At 37.1% G+C, this 17097-nt stretch overlaps 1 protein-coding gene and 2 non-coding genes across 3 annotated transcripts in view; all 3 read left to right on the top strand.

Moving 5' to 3' along the window:
- Window positions 1-17097, top strand: part of EIF3A (eukaryotic translation initiation factor 3 subunit A) — a 32980-nt gene that overhangs the window by 8355 nt on the left and 7528 nt on the right. Inside the window, exons 5-18 of the mRNA XM_068688978.1 lie at window positions 997-1196; window positions 2244-2452; window positions 3439-3610; window positions 4581-4685; window positions 5488-5586; window positions 6145-6261; window positions 6582-6767; window positions 9537-9884; window positions 10433-10537; window positions 11503-11616; window positions 11884-12006; window positions 12656-12809; window positions 13786-13970; window positions 15552-15643. Coding sequence (XP_068545079.1) covers window positions 997-1196; window positions 2244-2452; window positions 3439-3610; window positions 4581-4685; window positions 5488-5586; window positions 6145-6261; window positions 6582-6767; window positions 9537-9884; window positions 10433-10537; window positions 11503-11616; window positions 11884-12006; window positions 12656-12809; window positions 13786-13970; window positions 15552-15643 — 2209 coding nt within the window. The remainder of the gene's footprint in view (window positions 1-996; window positions 1197-2243; window positions 2453-3438; window positions 3611-4580; window positions 4686-5487; window positions 5587-6144; window positions 6262-6581; window positions 6768-9536; window positions 9885-10432; window positions 10538-11502; window positions 11617-11883; window positions 12007-12655; window positions 12810-13785; window positions 13971-15551; window positions 15644-17097) is intronic.
- On the top strand, window positions 5185-5308 carry LOC137859984 (small nucleolar RNA SNORA19). Its single transcript, XR_011098702.1, has one exon. It is a non-coding gene; the product is annotated as a small nucleolar RNA SNORA19 (small nucleolar RNA).
- LOC137859983 (small nucleolar RNA SNORA19) lies at window positions 5927-6059 on the top strand. The gene has a single exon (XR_011098701.1). It is a non-coding gene; the product is annotated as a small nucleolar RNA SNORA19 (small nucleolar RNA).

The following is a 17097-nucleotide window of genomic DNA, read 5'->3' as shown; positions in this document are numbered from 1 at the left end:
CTGTGTCCTTTTTTTTTTTTTTTTTAATTTGCTGATGAAAGTTAGTTACGCCTTTACTTCTTTGTTAATCTGTAAGGGCAAATGTATCCTATGTCAATAAACTTGAAGCAGTGTACACAAAAAGGTACTATAAAATTATGATCTGCTATCAATTTGGACAAAGAAGTAACCTAGTAAAATATTATTAGAAAGTTAATAGGAAAAGGGCTTGTCTGATTCTTTCTGGCATTATTCTGAAAAAAAAAAAAAATCTAAGAATGAGTACTTGTGCGCTCATCTTTTTTGCTTAAGGGAGAATGAGAAGTGGAAAAATACATTCCATCTTTGTGTAACTTGAGGCTCTGTATTTTTTGAAAAAAAGCGGCAAGGTTTTTACCTCTAGGCCCAAATTGTGAAAATACATTAGGAAAAATGACGATCAGGTGTGTTCGAGGTACCTTAGTGTGTATTTAAGTCTGCAACACTGTCTAGAGCTCCTATTTTGACTGATCTTGGTAGAGATACTTCAGGATTTTCAGTGGCAATGGCCCAACACAATCAGGTTTTTGAAAGGAGCTGTAGGATCAAAGACAATTGTTTCCTGTTATCTTCAGCCTTTTGAAAGCTTCATTTAACTTTACCATACTAGATGGCTTGAGATTTTTTTCCCACATTTTATGAAGGCGAAGCTTTAATTCATGCTCTTCTCAGAATTGTATTTGCACATAGTTCAAAATAAAATCTAGAATCGCTGCTTAAATCAGAATGTTCTCATTTGATTCAAAGCATTCCCTCTGCTCCTTAAGCTTAATTGCATAGAAACAGCTTAATTTTTTGAGGTCAAGCTGGTAGTGCTCTGCATTGTAACTTATTATGCGTGACTGATTAGATCTTGTTTGCTGTGTCTTTGGACTGTAAATGAAGATTCTTTAAATGCATCGATTTACATATTTGAATCCCATTTAGGACTACAATGAAATCACCATTAGCAAACATTCTTAATTTGTGTTTTTGCAGCTTTTAAGTTCTGCCTGCAGTACACGCGTAAAGCAGAGTTCCGTAAGCTCTGCGATAACCTGAGAATGCATCTGGGGCAGATCCAGCGTCATCATAACCAAAGCACAGCAATCAACCTCAACAACCCTGACAGCCAGTCCATGCACCTGGAGACCAGGCTTGTGCAGCTTGACAGCGCCATTAGCATGGAGCTGTGGCAGGTATGCAGCAGGCCTCCTCTAATCACACGGTAGCCTCCAACCTTTCCAGAATCTCTTCCACGCAGGTCATGTTTCGTGGTGTATGCTCCAAGGTAAAAGCAGGAGAATAATTGAAGAATAAAGTTTTTAGTGTCTTGAATGCAGTGTTATTATTTTTGTGTTGGATACTTCATCTGATGTTTCTGGAACTGCTGTTTCTGCATAGTGCTTCAGACCAAGCTTGTGCTTGTAGTTAGTGGTGAAGTGGTTGGAGTTGCTTTGAGTTGGGGAAGGGAGAAGTTGACTGATGTCTTCATCTCTTATATGTTGTGTTCTTGTGGACTAGATCACTGGGAAGTGGTTGGCAAGTGTCAACAGCCTGTTGGTGGGTTGGGGTCCCAGCACTTCCAACTGAAGTACATCAGTGTCTAGTCAGTGAGGGCACTTTGAGAGTAAATATTTCAGAAACGTGCTATGCTTTTTGGATCTTTCTAATGTCAAATCATATAAGGTGTTTCCAAGATACATTTTTTTTTTTGAGGGAAGCTGTAACATTTTTGATCACAGATGTAATTTGTATGAAAAAAGTAAAAAGGGTAAATAGTAGAATTGGTAGAATGATAAAAAATATTTTTTTCTTGGTTTGTAGATTGAAAATCTGGAAAAAAAAAAAGTAACCTTTAATTTCTAATTTGTAGCAGATAAGAGTTAATGGGTTTGCAGTGTGTCCAAATAATTTCTTTATTGTGAAAGAAGTCTTTAATTACATGTAGCTGGCAGAACTGGAGATAACTTAACTTAAATAAAGGTAGTCTTTGTGGAATCACAGAATTACTTCAATTGGAAGGGACCTCGAAGAGCACCCAGTTCCAACCCTTGTGATAACACCCACTGGATCAAGTTGTCCAGGGCCCCCCCCCCACCTTGGCCTTGAACACCTCTAGGGATGGAGCATCCACAATGTGTGATTTATTGGTCATAATTTTATAGTCATTAGTGAAATTTCATTTTTTCCCCTTTTTTGCAGGAATGCAGAAACTTCCTAAAAGTAGTGTGTTTGTTTTTTAGGAAGCTTTCAAAGCAGTGGAGGATATTCATGGGCTGTTTGCCTTGTCTAAGAAACCACCCAAACCACAGCTGATGGCAAATTACTATCACAAAGTTTCAACTGTCTTTTGGAAATCAGGAAATGCTCTTTTTCATGCATCCACACTTCACCGACTGTATCACTTATCGAGAGAAATGCGAAAGAATCTCACGCAAGAGGAGATGCAGAGGTGGGCAAATATGTTTAATATGATTTTAGGTCGTTTCTAACCTTGTAGGTTCAAAAATAAGCTAAATTGTACCCCAAAAGAAGCAGATAAAGTGTATGGCTGTGAGCAGCTTTGCCTGAAGTGGCCAGTACTAATGGCCCCCCAAAAAATAGAGAAAGAAGGAAAGCTACAGTATAAGTAATGTGAACATCAGGATCACCTTATTTAAGCTTCCTTCTTTGTTACTGACAAAGAATCTAAGCAAATTTAATAAGTATCTTGTTTTTCTTTCAGTTTCTGTTCTGAGTGGTGATGCCTATACCAGTAATAGGGAATTCTTGGGAAGTAAACTTTTCCTTAATATCTGCAAGTGTGTGTAGCCAAATGACCTTTAATTTTTTTGGTGATAAATTCTGGTATCTGGCAAGGGTTTTGAAGCATGCAGAATCACTGGCTGCATTAAACTCTGAAACTCATTTACAGGTATTTATAGAATCAGTCTGGTGGAAATAAATACTGTAGGGAATTCTTTCATTCCTGTTCATCTAGTACTAAGGTCAACATTTAAATATTTAATGTTAACTTGCATTGTACCATCAGAAGGCACCTCTAGCAATAATTTCTTAAAAAGCAATGCAAACAAAATGACTTGTACGGATTTGGAGTAAAGTAAGTTTGGAAAGGTGCTGCTTTCTACTGTTTTCATTATTTTATACTGTCGATATTTTACAGAGACAGCTCAAATTTATTTTGCCTTTATGTATATATATGTATATATACACATGTATAAGTAATGAAAACGTTATCAAAATCTTTCCTGTGATTACTGAAGAACACTGTGTACTGTATTTACTGCACAGTTGCCATCTTTTCTGTTATTGCTGTTTATTTTCCTGTTCTGCATTATGAATGCTAGGCATTCCTACTCTTGAATTGGCATGTATATGAAAATGAAGTAAGTAGTATTGTCTTGCAGTTCATCTTTTGTGGTTATACTTTGTCAACAGGATGTCCACTCGAGTCCTTTTGGCCACTCTGTCAATTCCTATAACTCCTGAGAGAACTGATATTGCCCGCCTGCTGGATATGGATGGCATCATTGTTGAAAAACAGCGGCGTCTGGCCACCCTGTTAGGTCTTCAGGCCCCGCCGACACGTGGCAGTCTTATTAATGATATGGTAGGTGGTGGTGTTTGCATCAGATCAGATCTCTTAAACTCAGTCATCTTTTTAGGCTTCTTTTTTGTTCTAGAAGCACTGCGCCTAGTTAAGGATGGCAGTTTCAAAATTAAAACGGCTTTGTGGTTAATGGTTAACTGTAGCTTATGTTATAGCATGTTATAGTTAAAAATTGAGGTTCACAGGAAGGACTGTTTGGAAATGGTGATAATGAGAGGCCTGAATCCTTGTGTGCAGTACAGAGTAGTATTTGGTGTTGTCCTGCATGTCACCCAAGAAACAAATGTCTTTTTGAAACTCTGAGGGGTCTGAAAAGTGTTGTAAACCACAACTTTTTTTTTTTCCCTGCCTCAGAGGAGAGGCCTATTTATTTATTAAATGTAGTTCCAATAAGCTCGGGGCAGATAAATAGTGGAGCATAAGGACTTAGCTTATTATGAAAACATCCTTTTGTTTCATTAGAAGAGAGGCCAGATCTATCTGTCTTCAGACCTTTCTGGGTATTCACAAACAAATCAGGCATTCAGTCATAGATCTGTTCAGAGGATGCTTGAATTTCGTGCAGTCATTTGTATACATACCTAAAACTTACATTCAATGTTCATTTTACTGTTTATGTTGATTTTTCTTCTGGAACTTCTCTAGTTTGCTTTAAAAATACAATTTAAAATGTTAGTTATTTACTTATGAACTGAGTCGTATGGATTTTAGTTTGGATGTGGGCCTACATCTGTGTAGTGGGACTGTAGGACTCTAATATGTTGAGGGTGGCACTCCACTCTTAATCACTTTTCTGTTATGTTTTATCTAGTTTCCCATTGTTAAATACGGTTCACTGGTATAGTGTACAGTTAGTCACTATAATTAGAAATATTTTAATTAAAAAGTAATTCTTAAAGAATAACTATTTGTTAATACTGCATTTATTTTGAGATGTTTATGTGTGTTTTTTTTTTTTGGTTGATGGTAGGTGAGGTTCAACGTAGTGCAGTATGTTGTTCCCGAAGTGAAGGAACTTTATAATTGGCTTGAAGTTGACTTTCACCCACTCAAGTTATGTAGCCGTGTCAGCAAGGTAAGTTTTGTAGTAACGGTACGTAGTAACTGTTCTTGACTAACAGTCTGTTACTTAAATACCAAATTACGGTAAATATCAGCTCTCTTTTTCTGTTGCCAGAATTTTCAGTAGGAGGCTTTGTTCGGTCAAATTCCATTAAAATTGTACGTGTATAGTAGCTGGCATATGTAGCACACTAGCTTATTGAAGTAGCATAAAAATTCATTCAGACCTCTAGGGTGCTCTGTAAGGGCACAGAATTTTAGAATATGTATCTGAAGGTCTTGAGTGTGGAAATGCTACTGAGGTAAATGTTACTTAAATGTGAAGGAATGAGAAAACCGTGTGAAGATGCAGGTTGTGCATACAAGTGGTTTGTGTAAGAAGTGGAAAAAATATACCATAGACTTACCGTCTGAACTATAAAAACTATACTATAGTTTTTGCTACCTAAATTTAGTATATTGGGAATTATGAGATCTTGTTGACTGTGTTAATGTAAATTCTGCAATTAATGAAGCACTTCACGTTCTTTTTCTTTGATAGTGAGAACAAAGATATTTGAGGTGCTAAAAAGAACTTGAAGGTAAATTAGCAGTGTGGTTAATGTTGCCAGTACTGTCAGTCACCTTCATACAAAAAGTGTTAGCTATCATAAAAGTGTTCTGATAAAAAGGTTGACTTTGGTAAACAACCTAGTATCTGGACACAAATGCTGTTGCTACATGAGCTGTAGAATGGGAGTATTTAAGGCTTAGTACTTTAATGTTGAAGTTTTAAGTGTTGGTGCAGATTAAGTAACTTTTTAGAATTTTGATAGGTTCTCAACTGGGTGAAAGACCAAGCTGAAAAGGAACCTGAACTGCAGCTGTATGTTCCTCACCTGCAAAACAATACCATTCTTCGCCTTCTGCAACAGGTATGAATCAGGAAAATGCGCGTTCCTAAGTGTGCGCAAGTTAGAAAATGCTTTGGAAGAACACTAAACTGGAAACTTCCACGCTGAACTAAATTGCTTCTGTCAACTAGAAGACCATTAATATTTCTAAATGCTTTTTCCAGTATATAACCCATATCTTCAGGTTTGTACATCATTTAGGTACAGCCAAGGTAACTGTACGCAATAGTGGTTGAATACAGTGGCACAGTTTTTTGCCTAGATTTTCTTCGTGACAGATCTATGAAGTTTTATTTAAGGTAATTCATCGTGTCTTAAAACGTTTTGGAATAAGGTTTGAGTGTGGTTTTTGTTTTTTGAAATGCACATTTCATTGACCTGCTTTCCTTATAAGTGATGAGCAGTGTTATTTCTGGTGTGCTAAAGAAATCTTTAAAGGCTAATTAGCAGCATAGCTGTGTGTAGCTACTGCTGCCAGTCTCCTTTATACAAAGAAGCCATGTGGGAACGGCTTTTAATCTTAGGTTACATTTGAATACAGTACTGAAAGAAAATCCTAATGTTTCTTTTCATATATAGGTGGCCCAGATTTATCAAAGCATTGAATTTTCTCGTCTGGCTACCCTGGTTCCTTTTGTTGATGCTTTCCAGCTGGAACGGTGTATTGTCGATGCAGCCAGACACTGTGATTTGCAGGTAAGTGCTGTCAAAGTGCCTCTGTGAAGTGTGTGGATTCATGGGTATTACGTTGAATGAAAACCAGCTGGTAGACATCAAACACAAGGAAGATAGTGATTTTTAAAAAATAAAACATGGAAATAAAGCAGAATTTTATTCAGTGCTATTTTTCTTCTACTAATTTGGCATTTCCCTTAGTTTGCAAAATGTTTTTTAAATTAATTTCTGCTTTGTTGACCTCCATTGGTCATAGGCAGAGCAACAGAGAAAGCATTTACAAGCAATAAATAATACAGTCATATTTTTCACACCTTGTTTTTTTTTTTTTTTTTGCAAAGGTTCGCCTCGACCATACTACCCGGACACTGAGTTTTGGCTCGGATTTGAATTACTGTACCAGAGAAGATGCTCCACTGGGCCCTCAGCTACAAAGCATGCCTTCTGAGCAAATTAGAAATCAATTGACTGCGATGTCCTCAGCTCTGGCTAAGGCTCTTGCAGTCATTAAGCCTCCTCACTTGCTGGTAAGTAATCCTAAATCTTCTGAAAACATTGACGAATGCTGACATTCCCCCAAGTGTGTTGTGTGATGTTTACCAGTTGCCCTTATGCAGCCTTTTATTAGTTTTGGCTTGTCTGATCTGCTGCTAATTCCAGTAATCTGCTTTCTGTGCAATTGTTACTGGTGTCCCCTCTTCAGAACAAATACTTTCTCCTTGAGGTGTTAATATAGACAAATGCAGCATAGCATTAATACATTTGTTAATGACCAGATATCCTTCTGCATCTGTTGCATAACTGTTCTAATTAAAGTTTTCTGCTGTAGCAAGATAAATTGGTTTTGAAGTTGTGAGATCATACTTGAATATTACACCAAGAAGTTGCTTGGTTTGCTTTTCCGTGACATAGGAAAGGCACTGAGCTCTCTAATGATTAATTTAATGGGACGCTGCAAGGATCTGAGTAGATGGGTTGGTGCTTTGGTATATTTGCTTATTTTCAGAAGTGTGCTGCTTCCTTTTCAGAGCACTGTGATAATGATCTCTGATACAGTTTGTATTAAATGGACCTCATTATCGACATTGTGCATTAGGTAGAAATGTAAGCCAAGAACTTGACACTTTTTAATAGCTTATTTTCATGAGTGTGCTCTCTCACATTAGATGTCTCCCCCCTTTTTTTTTTTTTTTGACATTTTTTCTTCTAGAAGTGCTTTTATGCTACTGAAGAACAAAGAATGATTCCTAAATGCACCCAGCTAGTTAGTATTTGGTCATAACTAAAATAATGTCAAAATGTACACAAGAGGCATGAATTTAAATTGCTGGTTTTGCATATCAAGTTTAGAATATACCATGCAATAACTTAGCCATAGCTGGGTCTACAGAGCTAAGGCTTGTTTAAAATTTTGCATGCATTTTTTGAAAATCCAGAGCCTGCTGCCTGTTTTCTTCGTGGGAAGTTGGTGTTTTAAAGAACCTGTAATGTGACTTCATAGTGGAATCTAAACACATGAACCAGAGATCCCACAGCTGAACTGACTTGTCTTTCTCTCTCACTGGGGCTGTTGGACTCAAGGTCGGACTCACTGATGAGCTCACATTTCAGGTCCTACAGAGCCCTGTAGGAGCAAGGTGCAAGTCACGCTGGGATTGCCAGCGTGCTTTGGTTGTGGCAAGTTTAAACCTTCACTTCCCTTTAAAGAGCAGGGGTAATTTATTTCCTTTGCTGCATGCTTATGAAAGAAAGATTGTTCAGCAAGTAGAGAAAGCAATTTTTCCTTATTGGAAAACGGGCTGACGGCAAGATGTCCATATAGGATGCTCTATTCAAGTTGGAAATAGTAAGTTATATTGCTAAAATAAAAGCACACAAAGTAGGACTGTATCAAGACACCAAATATTAGCTTGTTTGTGTTAGCTTGAATGTATGTCAGCTGTTTTGTAGTGTTTAAGATCAGAATATTTCATGTAAATTTTCCCCTAAAAAGAGTTTTATTCATATGAATTGTTGGTTTAAATAAAATACGAATAAAGCATATTTTATCTTTAATAGATAGAAATGACAGGTAGTCTTTTACATGACATGTCAGTGTGATTAGCTGAATAAGACAAACTTGATAATGTGCTTGATAGTGCTAGCATAATTACTAGTATTTAATATTGATCTATGTGATTGGAGATCCTTTAGAACAAATGGATGTCTTTGTTATTCAGTATTCAGATAAAAACTTGAATTTTCAAGTGGATAAAAACTCCTACATTTCTGTCAAATTTATCATAATTTGCTAAGTCATTAATTTCATCTGAGGCTTTTTATTTTAGCGTGTCTGGCACCCTCATTTATCTTTAAGTGCTTGCAGATCTGCAACAAAGTAGGGATGTTGCAGTGTTTTTGTTTAATGCCCTGGAAGGGGCAGATTACTAAAAATACCTCTGAGCTAACTCACATTTCACGACCAGCACGACTGAGTGCTTGCTGTGAGCTAATTATGCTGCAGTGTTTGGTGCTTGCTGATTGGTTAAAATGGGCAGCACCCTCCGTTAGCAGTTAGACCTCGCCAAGTGCAGAGTGGGAATTTCTACAAAGAACATACAGGCAACTCTGGAGCAGAATTGTGGAGCGGTCAGAAGGACACTTAAAGAACGTTCTATATGCAGTCAAGTGCTTTTCATAACTTAATTAAAATGGATTTACAATCCAATACTTATGCCTAAATTCCTTACTTATCAATGTAGCATCTCATAGATAGCGCGTTGTTTCAATTAAGATATTTTTCTCTTATGCTAGTATGTTTAAAACAAAACCAGAATGTGTTAAAAACAAAGGAGTTTATGGTGGTTGATGATCTGAAGAGTCTCTTCCAACTAAAATGATTCCCAGAATCTATGAAATAAACTACATGCAATGCTCTATATTACATATGTAGAGAGAAACAAGATGGGTCGTCCCCCCCTTTCAGGTATAGAGTCTTACCTACCACTAGCATATATGAGTGCAGTATTTCTGAACAAAGAGTGAAAATACCACACCTAAAATAGGTACTGTGCAGGACATTGTCTGATACAGACAGCTTTTGACTCCATTTGCACGTGGTTTTGTTGAGTTGACACTACCTTGTTTGCCATGTGGGTGAATGATTAGATCTGCCATTACAGTTGCATATCAATTGAGTTGGCAAGGTTGGGGAATAAAATTAATTTTGAGATTTCTTTGAGAAGCATTTGCTATGCTATCTGCCTTTTTAAAGAGATGCTACATTCATCATTGTCTTATTCATAATTTAAATTCAGCAAGAGAAGGAGGAACAGCATCAGCTGGCAGTCACTGCCTTCTTAAAGAATTCGAGGAAGGAGCATCAGCGAATTCTTGCACGTCGTCAAACTATAGAGGAAAGAAAAGAGCGTCTTGAGAGTTTAAACATTCAGCGCGAAAAAGAAGAATTGGAACAGCGTGAAGCAGAATTACAGAAAGTCCGGAAAGCTGAGGAAGAGAGACTGCGCCAGGAGGCAAAGGAGAGAGAAAAGGAACGTATCCTGCAAGAACATGAACAAATCAAAAAGAAGACTGTTCGGGAGCGCTTGGAGCAGATTAAGAAGACTGAACTGGGAGCCAAAGCATTTAAAGATATTGATATTGAGGTAGGCAACTTATTATGGAAGTATTGAGTAATTTTGTATTTATTTTTTTTTTGCTAGGCTGATTGAATTTCATATTTTTTACCAGTTTAATACTGTAATTGGTCTTACAAACAGTCACCAAGAATAAAGAATGCCAGTTTGGCACTTAAATGTTTAAGTTGCTCAGCAATTTAAATTGAGCCTTAATACTGAATTTGGATGGGATCTATTTTACCTGGAGGAATGAAATCCAGCTGGTTTTATACCTCCCTCCCTCTTCCTCTCTGTGTTGTTGTAACAGTGTCTGATATATGAAAGAGACCTTCAGATCCCATTTTATTGTGCCTGGATTTTGTCTCAATTAAAAATCAGGATACGAATGCTTTATAGAGCTTTAAAAATGAAATAAAAGTTACCCAGAAGAGAGGAAAAGAGATTGAGAATGCTTCTGATGCAATCTTTTTCAAACTTATGGGGAGAAGTGCAGAGGCTTAAATAAATAGCTAAACCTGCATTTGTGACAAAAAATGTTGTTTTTATTTTGTATTAATAACTTTACTTGGCTGTAGGATCTTGAAGAATTGGATCCTGACTTCATTATGGCTAAACAAGTTGAACAGCTGGAGAAAGAAAAGAAGGAACTCCAGGAACGTCTGAAGAATCAGGAGAAAAAGGTATGAACTACACAGAATCACAGAATTTCTAGGTTGGAAGAGACCTCAAGATCATCGAGTCCAACCTCTAACCTAACACAAACAGTCCCCACTAAACCATATTCCTAAGCTAGGGTACAAAGGGTACAAAGCTGTGTATGCAACATTTTAGTTAGTGGTTGTGAACTTGAGTTTGTATTGTATGTATGAACATTTTGAATACCATTTTTAAAATGTATGAAGCTAAAAAATAAGTGCATTGCAAACCAGCTGAGTGTCTAGGATCAATGCACAAACTTACTGTACTTCGTGGAGTTGATTTGAAATTGGGCCCTTAAGCTGTGTGAGAACTGGGTCATATTTGGGAAAACTTGTAATTGGAAAGTCTTCAGAAAAGATTAAATGCCAGGAGAAGTTGAGTCCATTAGAGGAGCTAAATTAATTGTATTACTCCTTACTGAAGCAGAAGAAAATCCCTTGATAGAGTCCTAGCTTGCAGAAGAGGATCTGCCTGTAACTTGTATAATTCTAAGTGTGAGGAGTGTCCTGCCAGAGTAAATAAAAATGCACAACCTGTGTGAGGTGAAACTAACCCAGGGCTTCCAGATGTTTTCAAGAATGAACTGGAGGTTATGTGACACTGTTAGTAATTCCGTACATGGGAAACTGACTTGATGCGAGAAAGTTGTGAGTGTGATGCCAGTTAATTCTTCCTGAGAGGGAGCTGAAAATTGGTGATGCTGAAAGACTACTGGGAGGAGTATGGTTAGACATACCTGCTTCTACTGCATCCTTTCCTAGGAATGTGCTTAGTTGCCTGTGCTCGAGCCAAGTGTTAAATGCAGCTTTGAGCTGGTCCAGTGTGGTTATGTAACAAAGATTTATTGGAGAACTTTCCAGATACTGTTCTTTTTAGGAGATGTTGATGGTTGTGTTGCACGTTTCTTTGCATTATGACATTCTAAAGGTATGTTATCTTTATTCAGATTGACTATTTTGAACGAGCAAAGCGCTTAGAAGAAATTCCTTTAATAAAGACTGCCTATGAGGAACAGAGAGTACGTGATATGGAGCTGTGGGAGCAGCAGGAAGAGGAAAGGGTAAGAATTTTTATTCATGTGATAAAATCTGTTAGCTGTGAATGAAAAATAGAAGTTTGGCACTGTCTTTTTCCTGGCTCAACCCAAGAGAAGAAGGGAGAAGTTGGTATGAAAAATTAAGAGTTAGCTTTCCTATTTTATTGTGACAGTGGGCAGCAGCCTCCTTTGGGTTGGGTCTAAAAGATAATTTGAGTAGTGACTGAGGTAGACCGAATGCAAATATCTGAAGTAAAATCTTACTACGTAACTTTTTCTTATCTATTTTAGATCACCACTTTGCAGTTGGAGCGTGAGAAAGCCCTTGAGCATAAGAACAGACTCTCAAGGATGTTGGAGGATAGAGATTTATTTGAAGCCAGGCTCAAAGCCTCACGACGAACAGTTTATGAGGTACGTGGCAAATGGTATTGTAATCAAATGTTGCTGTAAAGCAAGGAGCTCAGCTTATGACTCAGTGATTCTTCATGAAAATCACAAACAAATTAGAATCTACAATGGCTCAGAATTATAAAATAACTTAATGCTTTGACTAAAATATCTGTTCTTGCACCCATTCCTAGGTATTACAACTAAAAATTTACGGCAACTTCTGAAACAGCTTATGTGGAAAAGGAGTACCTAAAAGATAGCCTTCGTTTCTTGCTCTGCTTTTCAAAAAGTCTGCATTTTCTGAGAGTGGTAGCTTTGATTATTTTGTTATGTTGCAGTAAGAACTGGTTGGAAAAAAGAAATCTGTGTATAAGTAACTGCATATGATTCTCTGCTATATGTATAGGTAACTTACTGAGGTCAGTAACCAGGTCATGTATTTACTTCCCTTAAATGCAAATACAGGACTGAAGTTGTACATACTCTGTCTTATAAGTAGGAGTACATTCCCTTATACCAAATTTGCTGCAGAAGAAGCTTAACGTGGTAAACAGAAATACATGGCAGTTAGTTTATTTTTCTCTACAACTTTATTTAACAATTTGTATAATTGTCCACCTCTTAAACATAACAGTTCTTGTGGTTTCAAGTGTGTTTTTTTGTATTTCAGGATAAACTCAAACAGTTCCAGGAAAGGCTAGCAGAAGAGAGGCGTAATCGTTTGGAGGAACGCAAGAAACAACGTAAAGAAGAAAGACGCATCACTTATTACAGAGAAAAGGAGGAAGAAGAGCAAAGATTACGAGAAGAACAGCTGCTTAAAGGTATGATTTGAGGATATTATTTTCTTTTCTGATTTCCCTCTTTCCACAGTATTGGAGGAAGTCTTCTAATCTTCAGTCAGTGGTAAAGGCTCTGTTAGTTGCTGTTACTTTACCTTTGCATTTTACCTGAATGCATGCTTGTACAGCACAGAGGTGAAGGTAGAGCTTCAGAGGGGAAAGGAAAAATGAAAGCAAATGAGTGCTTCCTGCCCTCACATTCCCTCAGACATGAAGAAAGGAGGAGATAAAGTAAAAGGGAGGCTAATGGAAAATCGAGTTTTTGATTTTACTCATTTAACTTGCGTTCTGACACCTTTTATGAACACATCTGAAAGAGCAGAAGGGGAATATTGGTGGCAGATCAAGAACCCAAGACTTGTAAACAACTCATGCAAATTGCTTTGTGAACTGTTTTCTCTGGTAGACGATTTCAAAGCTTTCAGAAGAGGTGATAAGTAACCTAAGGTAAATTTCTGTCCTGCTTATAACTTGGATTGCAACGAAGATTTTTTCAGTGCATATTCATGATCACCCAATATTTAAAAATGAGGAAATAAATCCAGGGATCAAATCAAAGCTTAAGATCATAGTAGCTGACTTTTTCTTTGCCCTCTTCTAAAAAAGAAGACTATACTTGATGTAGTTACTGATACTTTAGGTGGCACGTTTGTGGTCCGTACATCTAAGTAACGTGGATATTGGAATGTTTTTCTTCGTATCCTAGCTAGTAGCTGTTGTTCAACGTGTCAGGGTCATGAATGTATTAAGGGTTCTTTTCCTATTGTGCTGGAATTAGGATACTTCCAGAAAAGATTATATGGTTAAACACGTCTTGTGTAATGCTTATTGGATTTTTATTTTTTATTTTTAAAAGGAAATGAGTCAAATGGAAGGGATTGTTTTTTGTAACCTGTCTTTGGATATAGCAAAGTAACGTAATTTGTAATGCATTCTTCTTATTTTTCCAACTCTGCAGAGCGTGAGGAGAAGGAACGCATAGAGCGGGAGAAACGTGAGCAGGAACAGCGTGAATACCAAGAGCGTGTCAAAAAACTGGAAGAACTAGAGAAGAAGAAACGTCAAAGAGAAATGGAGATAGAAGAAAGAGAGCGTCGTCGAGAAGAAGAACGAAGAGGTCTGGATGACCCATTTTCGAGAAAGGTAGGTAAATACTTGCAGGTGTGTTTTGACTCCTTTTTCTGTGGATTATTTGGAAAAAGTTGGAAATGCTAAAATAAGAGGTTAACAAAAATAGGTTGTGACACAAGCGACTAATAGTTAAATTATCAGTGTTCGTTTCAGCTCCTTACTGGGATCTGTAATAAAGTAAAGCAAAGAAACTACCAAATCACCAGGTTGTTCAAAAACTAAATAAAGAATAAAGACCTGATGAATGAATAAAGAATTATGCAATAAAATTAAAAAAAAAAAAAGTTACTTCCCTTTTAGAAGTATAAGTGTTGGGGAATGTCATTACCCCAATCCAATGGGAGACAAAGAGAAAGTTATTTTGCAGATAAAATCTTTAATGATTTTAGAAATGGAACTGTACTGCAAGCCTTCTAAACTCCCACTTTTTTGATCCTTATCAATAAGAGAGCTAGCTTTAAATTTCACCCACCATAGCCATTGTCCGTGTTCAATGAATGCCTCACTGAGTAGCACTGTGAAAACAAGCAGTCAGAGCTTGTAGAAACTGTTTTGATGATTTGTTTACCCGATGGACTGTATTGTCAGTGGTATTTTTCCACAGAAGAGGTATTCTTAGTCACGGGCACTTGACTATATGGAAAAGCTGACTCAAGTTCTGAGAAAGATATCTGTACCACTTGAAAAATGCCACTTGCAGTTTTGGAATTCTTTGTTCTCCCGTGTTTGTTGGGATCATTTACACAAGAAGATAATCAAAAACATTTAGATACGTGCTCAGAGTAGTGGATGTGAGATCTTGCCTTACTTCTGTTTTTCCCCGTGTTGAAGCATAAACTTTGTCAAATTAAAACATTTTACAAAGAGCAGTTGCAAACTGGAATACATTGTTTTAAATGTGTGATTATTTGAAATGTTAGTTTGTGTGGTTTACCTAGCATGCTGCTTAGGGTGGAATTTAGGAATAAATATCTCCATAAGAAGTAATTTAAATTCTCTTAAATCAGTGATGGGCAGAGGTGTGCTCTACCTTTAATAAATAAATAAAATTATTGCTCTGCCTTGTATCTAAGCATTTGCGTGAAAGCCTTGAGGCCCCATGTTCAGTGCTATATAAAGCCAGAATAAAACGGTCTCTGCTGCATATTGCTTACAGTTTATTCAGTCACATTTTCTGATGTGATTAGAAAGCACAAAACAAAAATTAAAAAAAAAAAATCATTTCTACTGCTGTAACTCAGCAGGAAAGTGAAATTGTTACATCTTTGTGTCATCAGCTCGTAGCTATGGCTCACTGAAGCTGTCATTCGTAGGTCTGTTCATAAACTTTTCAGTGTATTAACTTTACACGCATCCTACCCTGTTAGTAAAATGTGTGGCACAAAGGGATCATGTTTTTAAACAGCCATAAACAACATAGTTGGTTAAGACCATACTGCAGTTGCTCAACCTGCTGATAGTTTAGTATTCCCTACAGCGTAACAGCTGGGTTTTTAATGGCACGGCATGCTCTGAACGGTGTAACATATATGCTGAAAATCTTTATTCTAAAGTATATAAGATGATATTCCTAATTTTCTTTGATATATACAGGAATCTCGTTGGGGTGATAGAGGAGAGTCTGAAAGCTCCTGGAGAAGAGGTGGTGAGACAGAATCTGAATGGCGACGAGCTCCAGTGGAAAGGTAATTAGTGGGCTCCTTTTGTTGGTACTACTAACGCTGCACTAGCTGAATGCCTTTACATTTCTGCAAGTTACCCTCTGATTGCTTTGTAAGAATGTTGAAATGGGAGATTTTATCTTGGAACTGATTCAGATAACATTCCTCTTTTGCTTAGGTTAGATATCTGGAGGCTGGCTGAAGGCCTTCTGCACCTGATAAACTTGCTTACTTGTTTTCTTTTTTAATTTAAAATGTGGCGTCCCACTCAGATATTGGTGTCAGTTGTACAAGTACAGATCAGGGTAGGATAACGAACAGGTACAGAGCTCCTGGATGATGGAACTGTTTGAGATTTTCCATTTAGAAAGCTGATGAAAATATTTTAAGAAAGGTAAAAGTCAAAATTCAGTGTCTTGAAAACCATTCAAGTCCCAGAATGGCTCACAGAGCAAAAATGTGCCATAAACTGAAACTAAGTCCTGAAAGACTGTGTTGAACAGAGAAGGAAGGTTTTCTGAAGAAAGAATATTCTGAAAGTACTTTGCACCTTTTTTTAGGTGTTTGTTCACATCCATGCTTTTTAGGTGTTTTAGATATATTCAGTGATAACGAAGACTGTTTATATGGTTTTAGAAGAAAGAGTCTTTAAAATTTGTTCATCATTCTGCTCCGCAAGAGGATGAATTGTGCGTGAACTATTTCTGATGATGCACAGCTAATTGTTTTTAAAAGCCTGTGCAGATGAAAATACCACTGCTCTGATTGGCAGTATGTTTTATTGCTTAATTAGCCTTACAGATTAGATATTTATACATGTCTAACCTTAAGTTCTGGTGCAGCAGTTTCAATCCATTGCAGCTTACCCTGAGTGCAGTGGAAGGAAACCAATTTACTGTTTCCCTCTCCAGTAATTTATTTTAACGTATTGGAAGAGTATGATCTTTTGATAACCAAGATAGTGTTTCATGCTTTCTTTAAAAGCTGTGCTGCCCTTCTTGGTAGCAGTTCCCTTTTTCTCCAATCACAAAATCAAAAATGGGATGAAACTCTAAGGTGAAGCATTTAACTACTTGCATAAGGGTTTAATGCATCTGTTTATATGCTTCAGTGTGATACATTTTTTTCACAACAGAACGATGCTGGTGACACGTTCATTTTCCAATCATATATTCAGGTTTTTCTGAAGAAGTGTTATCTTTATTAGTACTTAGCTTCCACCCAAATTGAGCTGAGTGGCTGCTGAGGAGGAAGAATTAGGCATACTATGGGTTTCCTTTTGCCTTTTACTAAAATACTGAAAAGAATTTAAATCATCTCTATGGAATTTTAAGTAAAATGGAACGTTTCTCAGTTATTTCCTTTTTCCCAGCTTAGAAAGCTAACAAAAATAAATGGCAATACTCAGGCATAACTGCAGAAGGTGTAATTCTGCATTCTTTAGAAGCCCCTCAAAGAACTTCAGTTGGAGTTTAGCC

This window comes from Anas acuta, chromosome 7 (genome assembly GCF_963932015.1).
Source record: "Anas acuta chromosome 7, bAnaAcu1.1, whole genome shotgun sequence".
NCBI classification, from domain to species: Eukaryota; Metazoa; Chordata; class Aves; order Anseriformes; family Anatidae; genus Anas; species Anas acuta.
The sequence above is the reverse complement of the archived record's forward strand: the minus strand, read 5'-3'. Positions and strand labels throughout refer to the sequence as shown.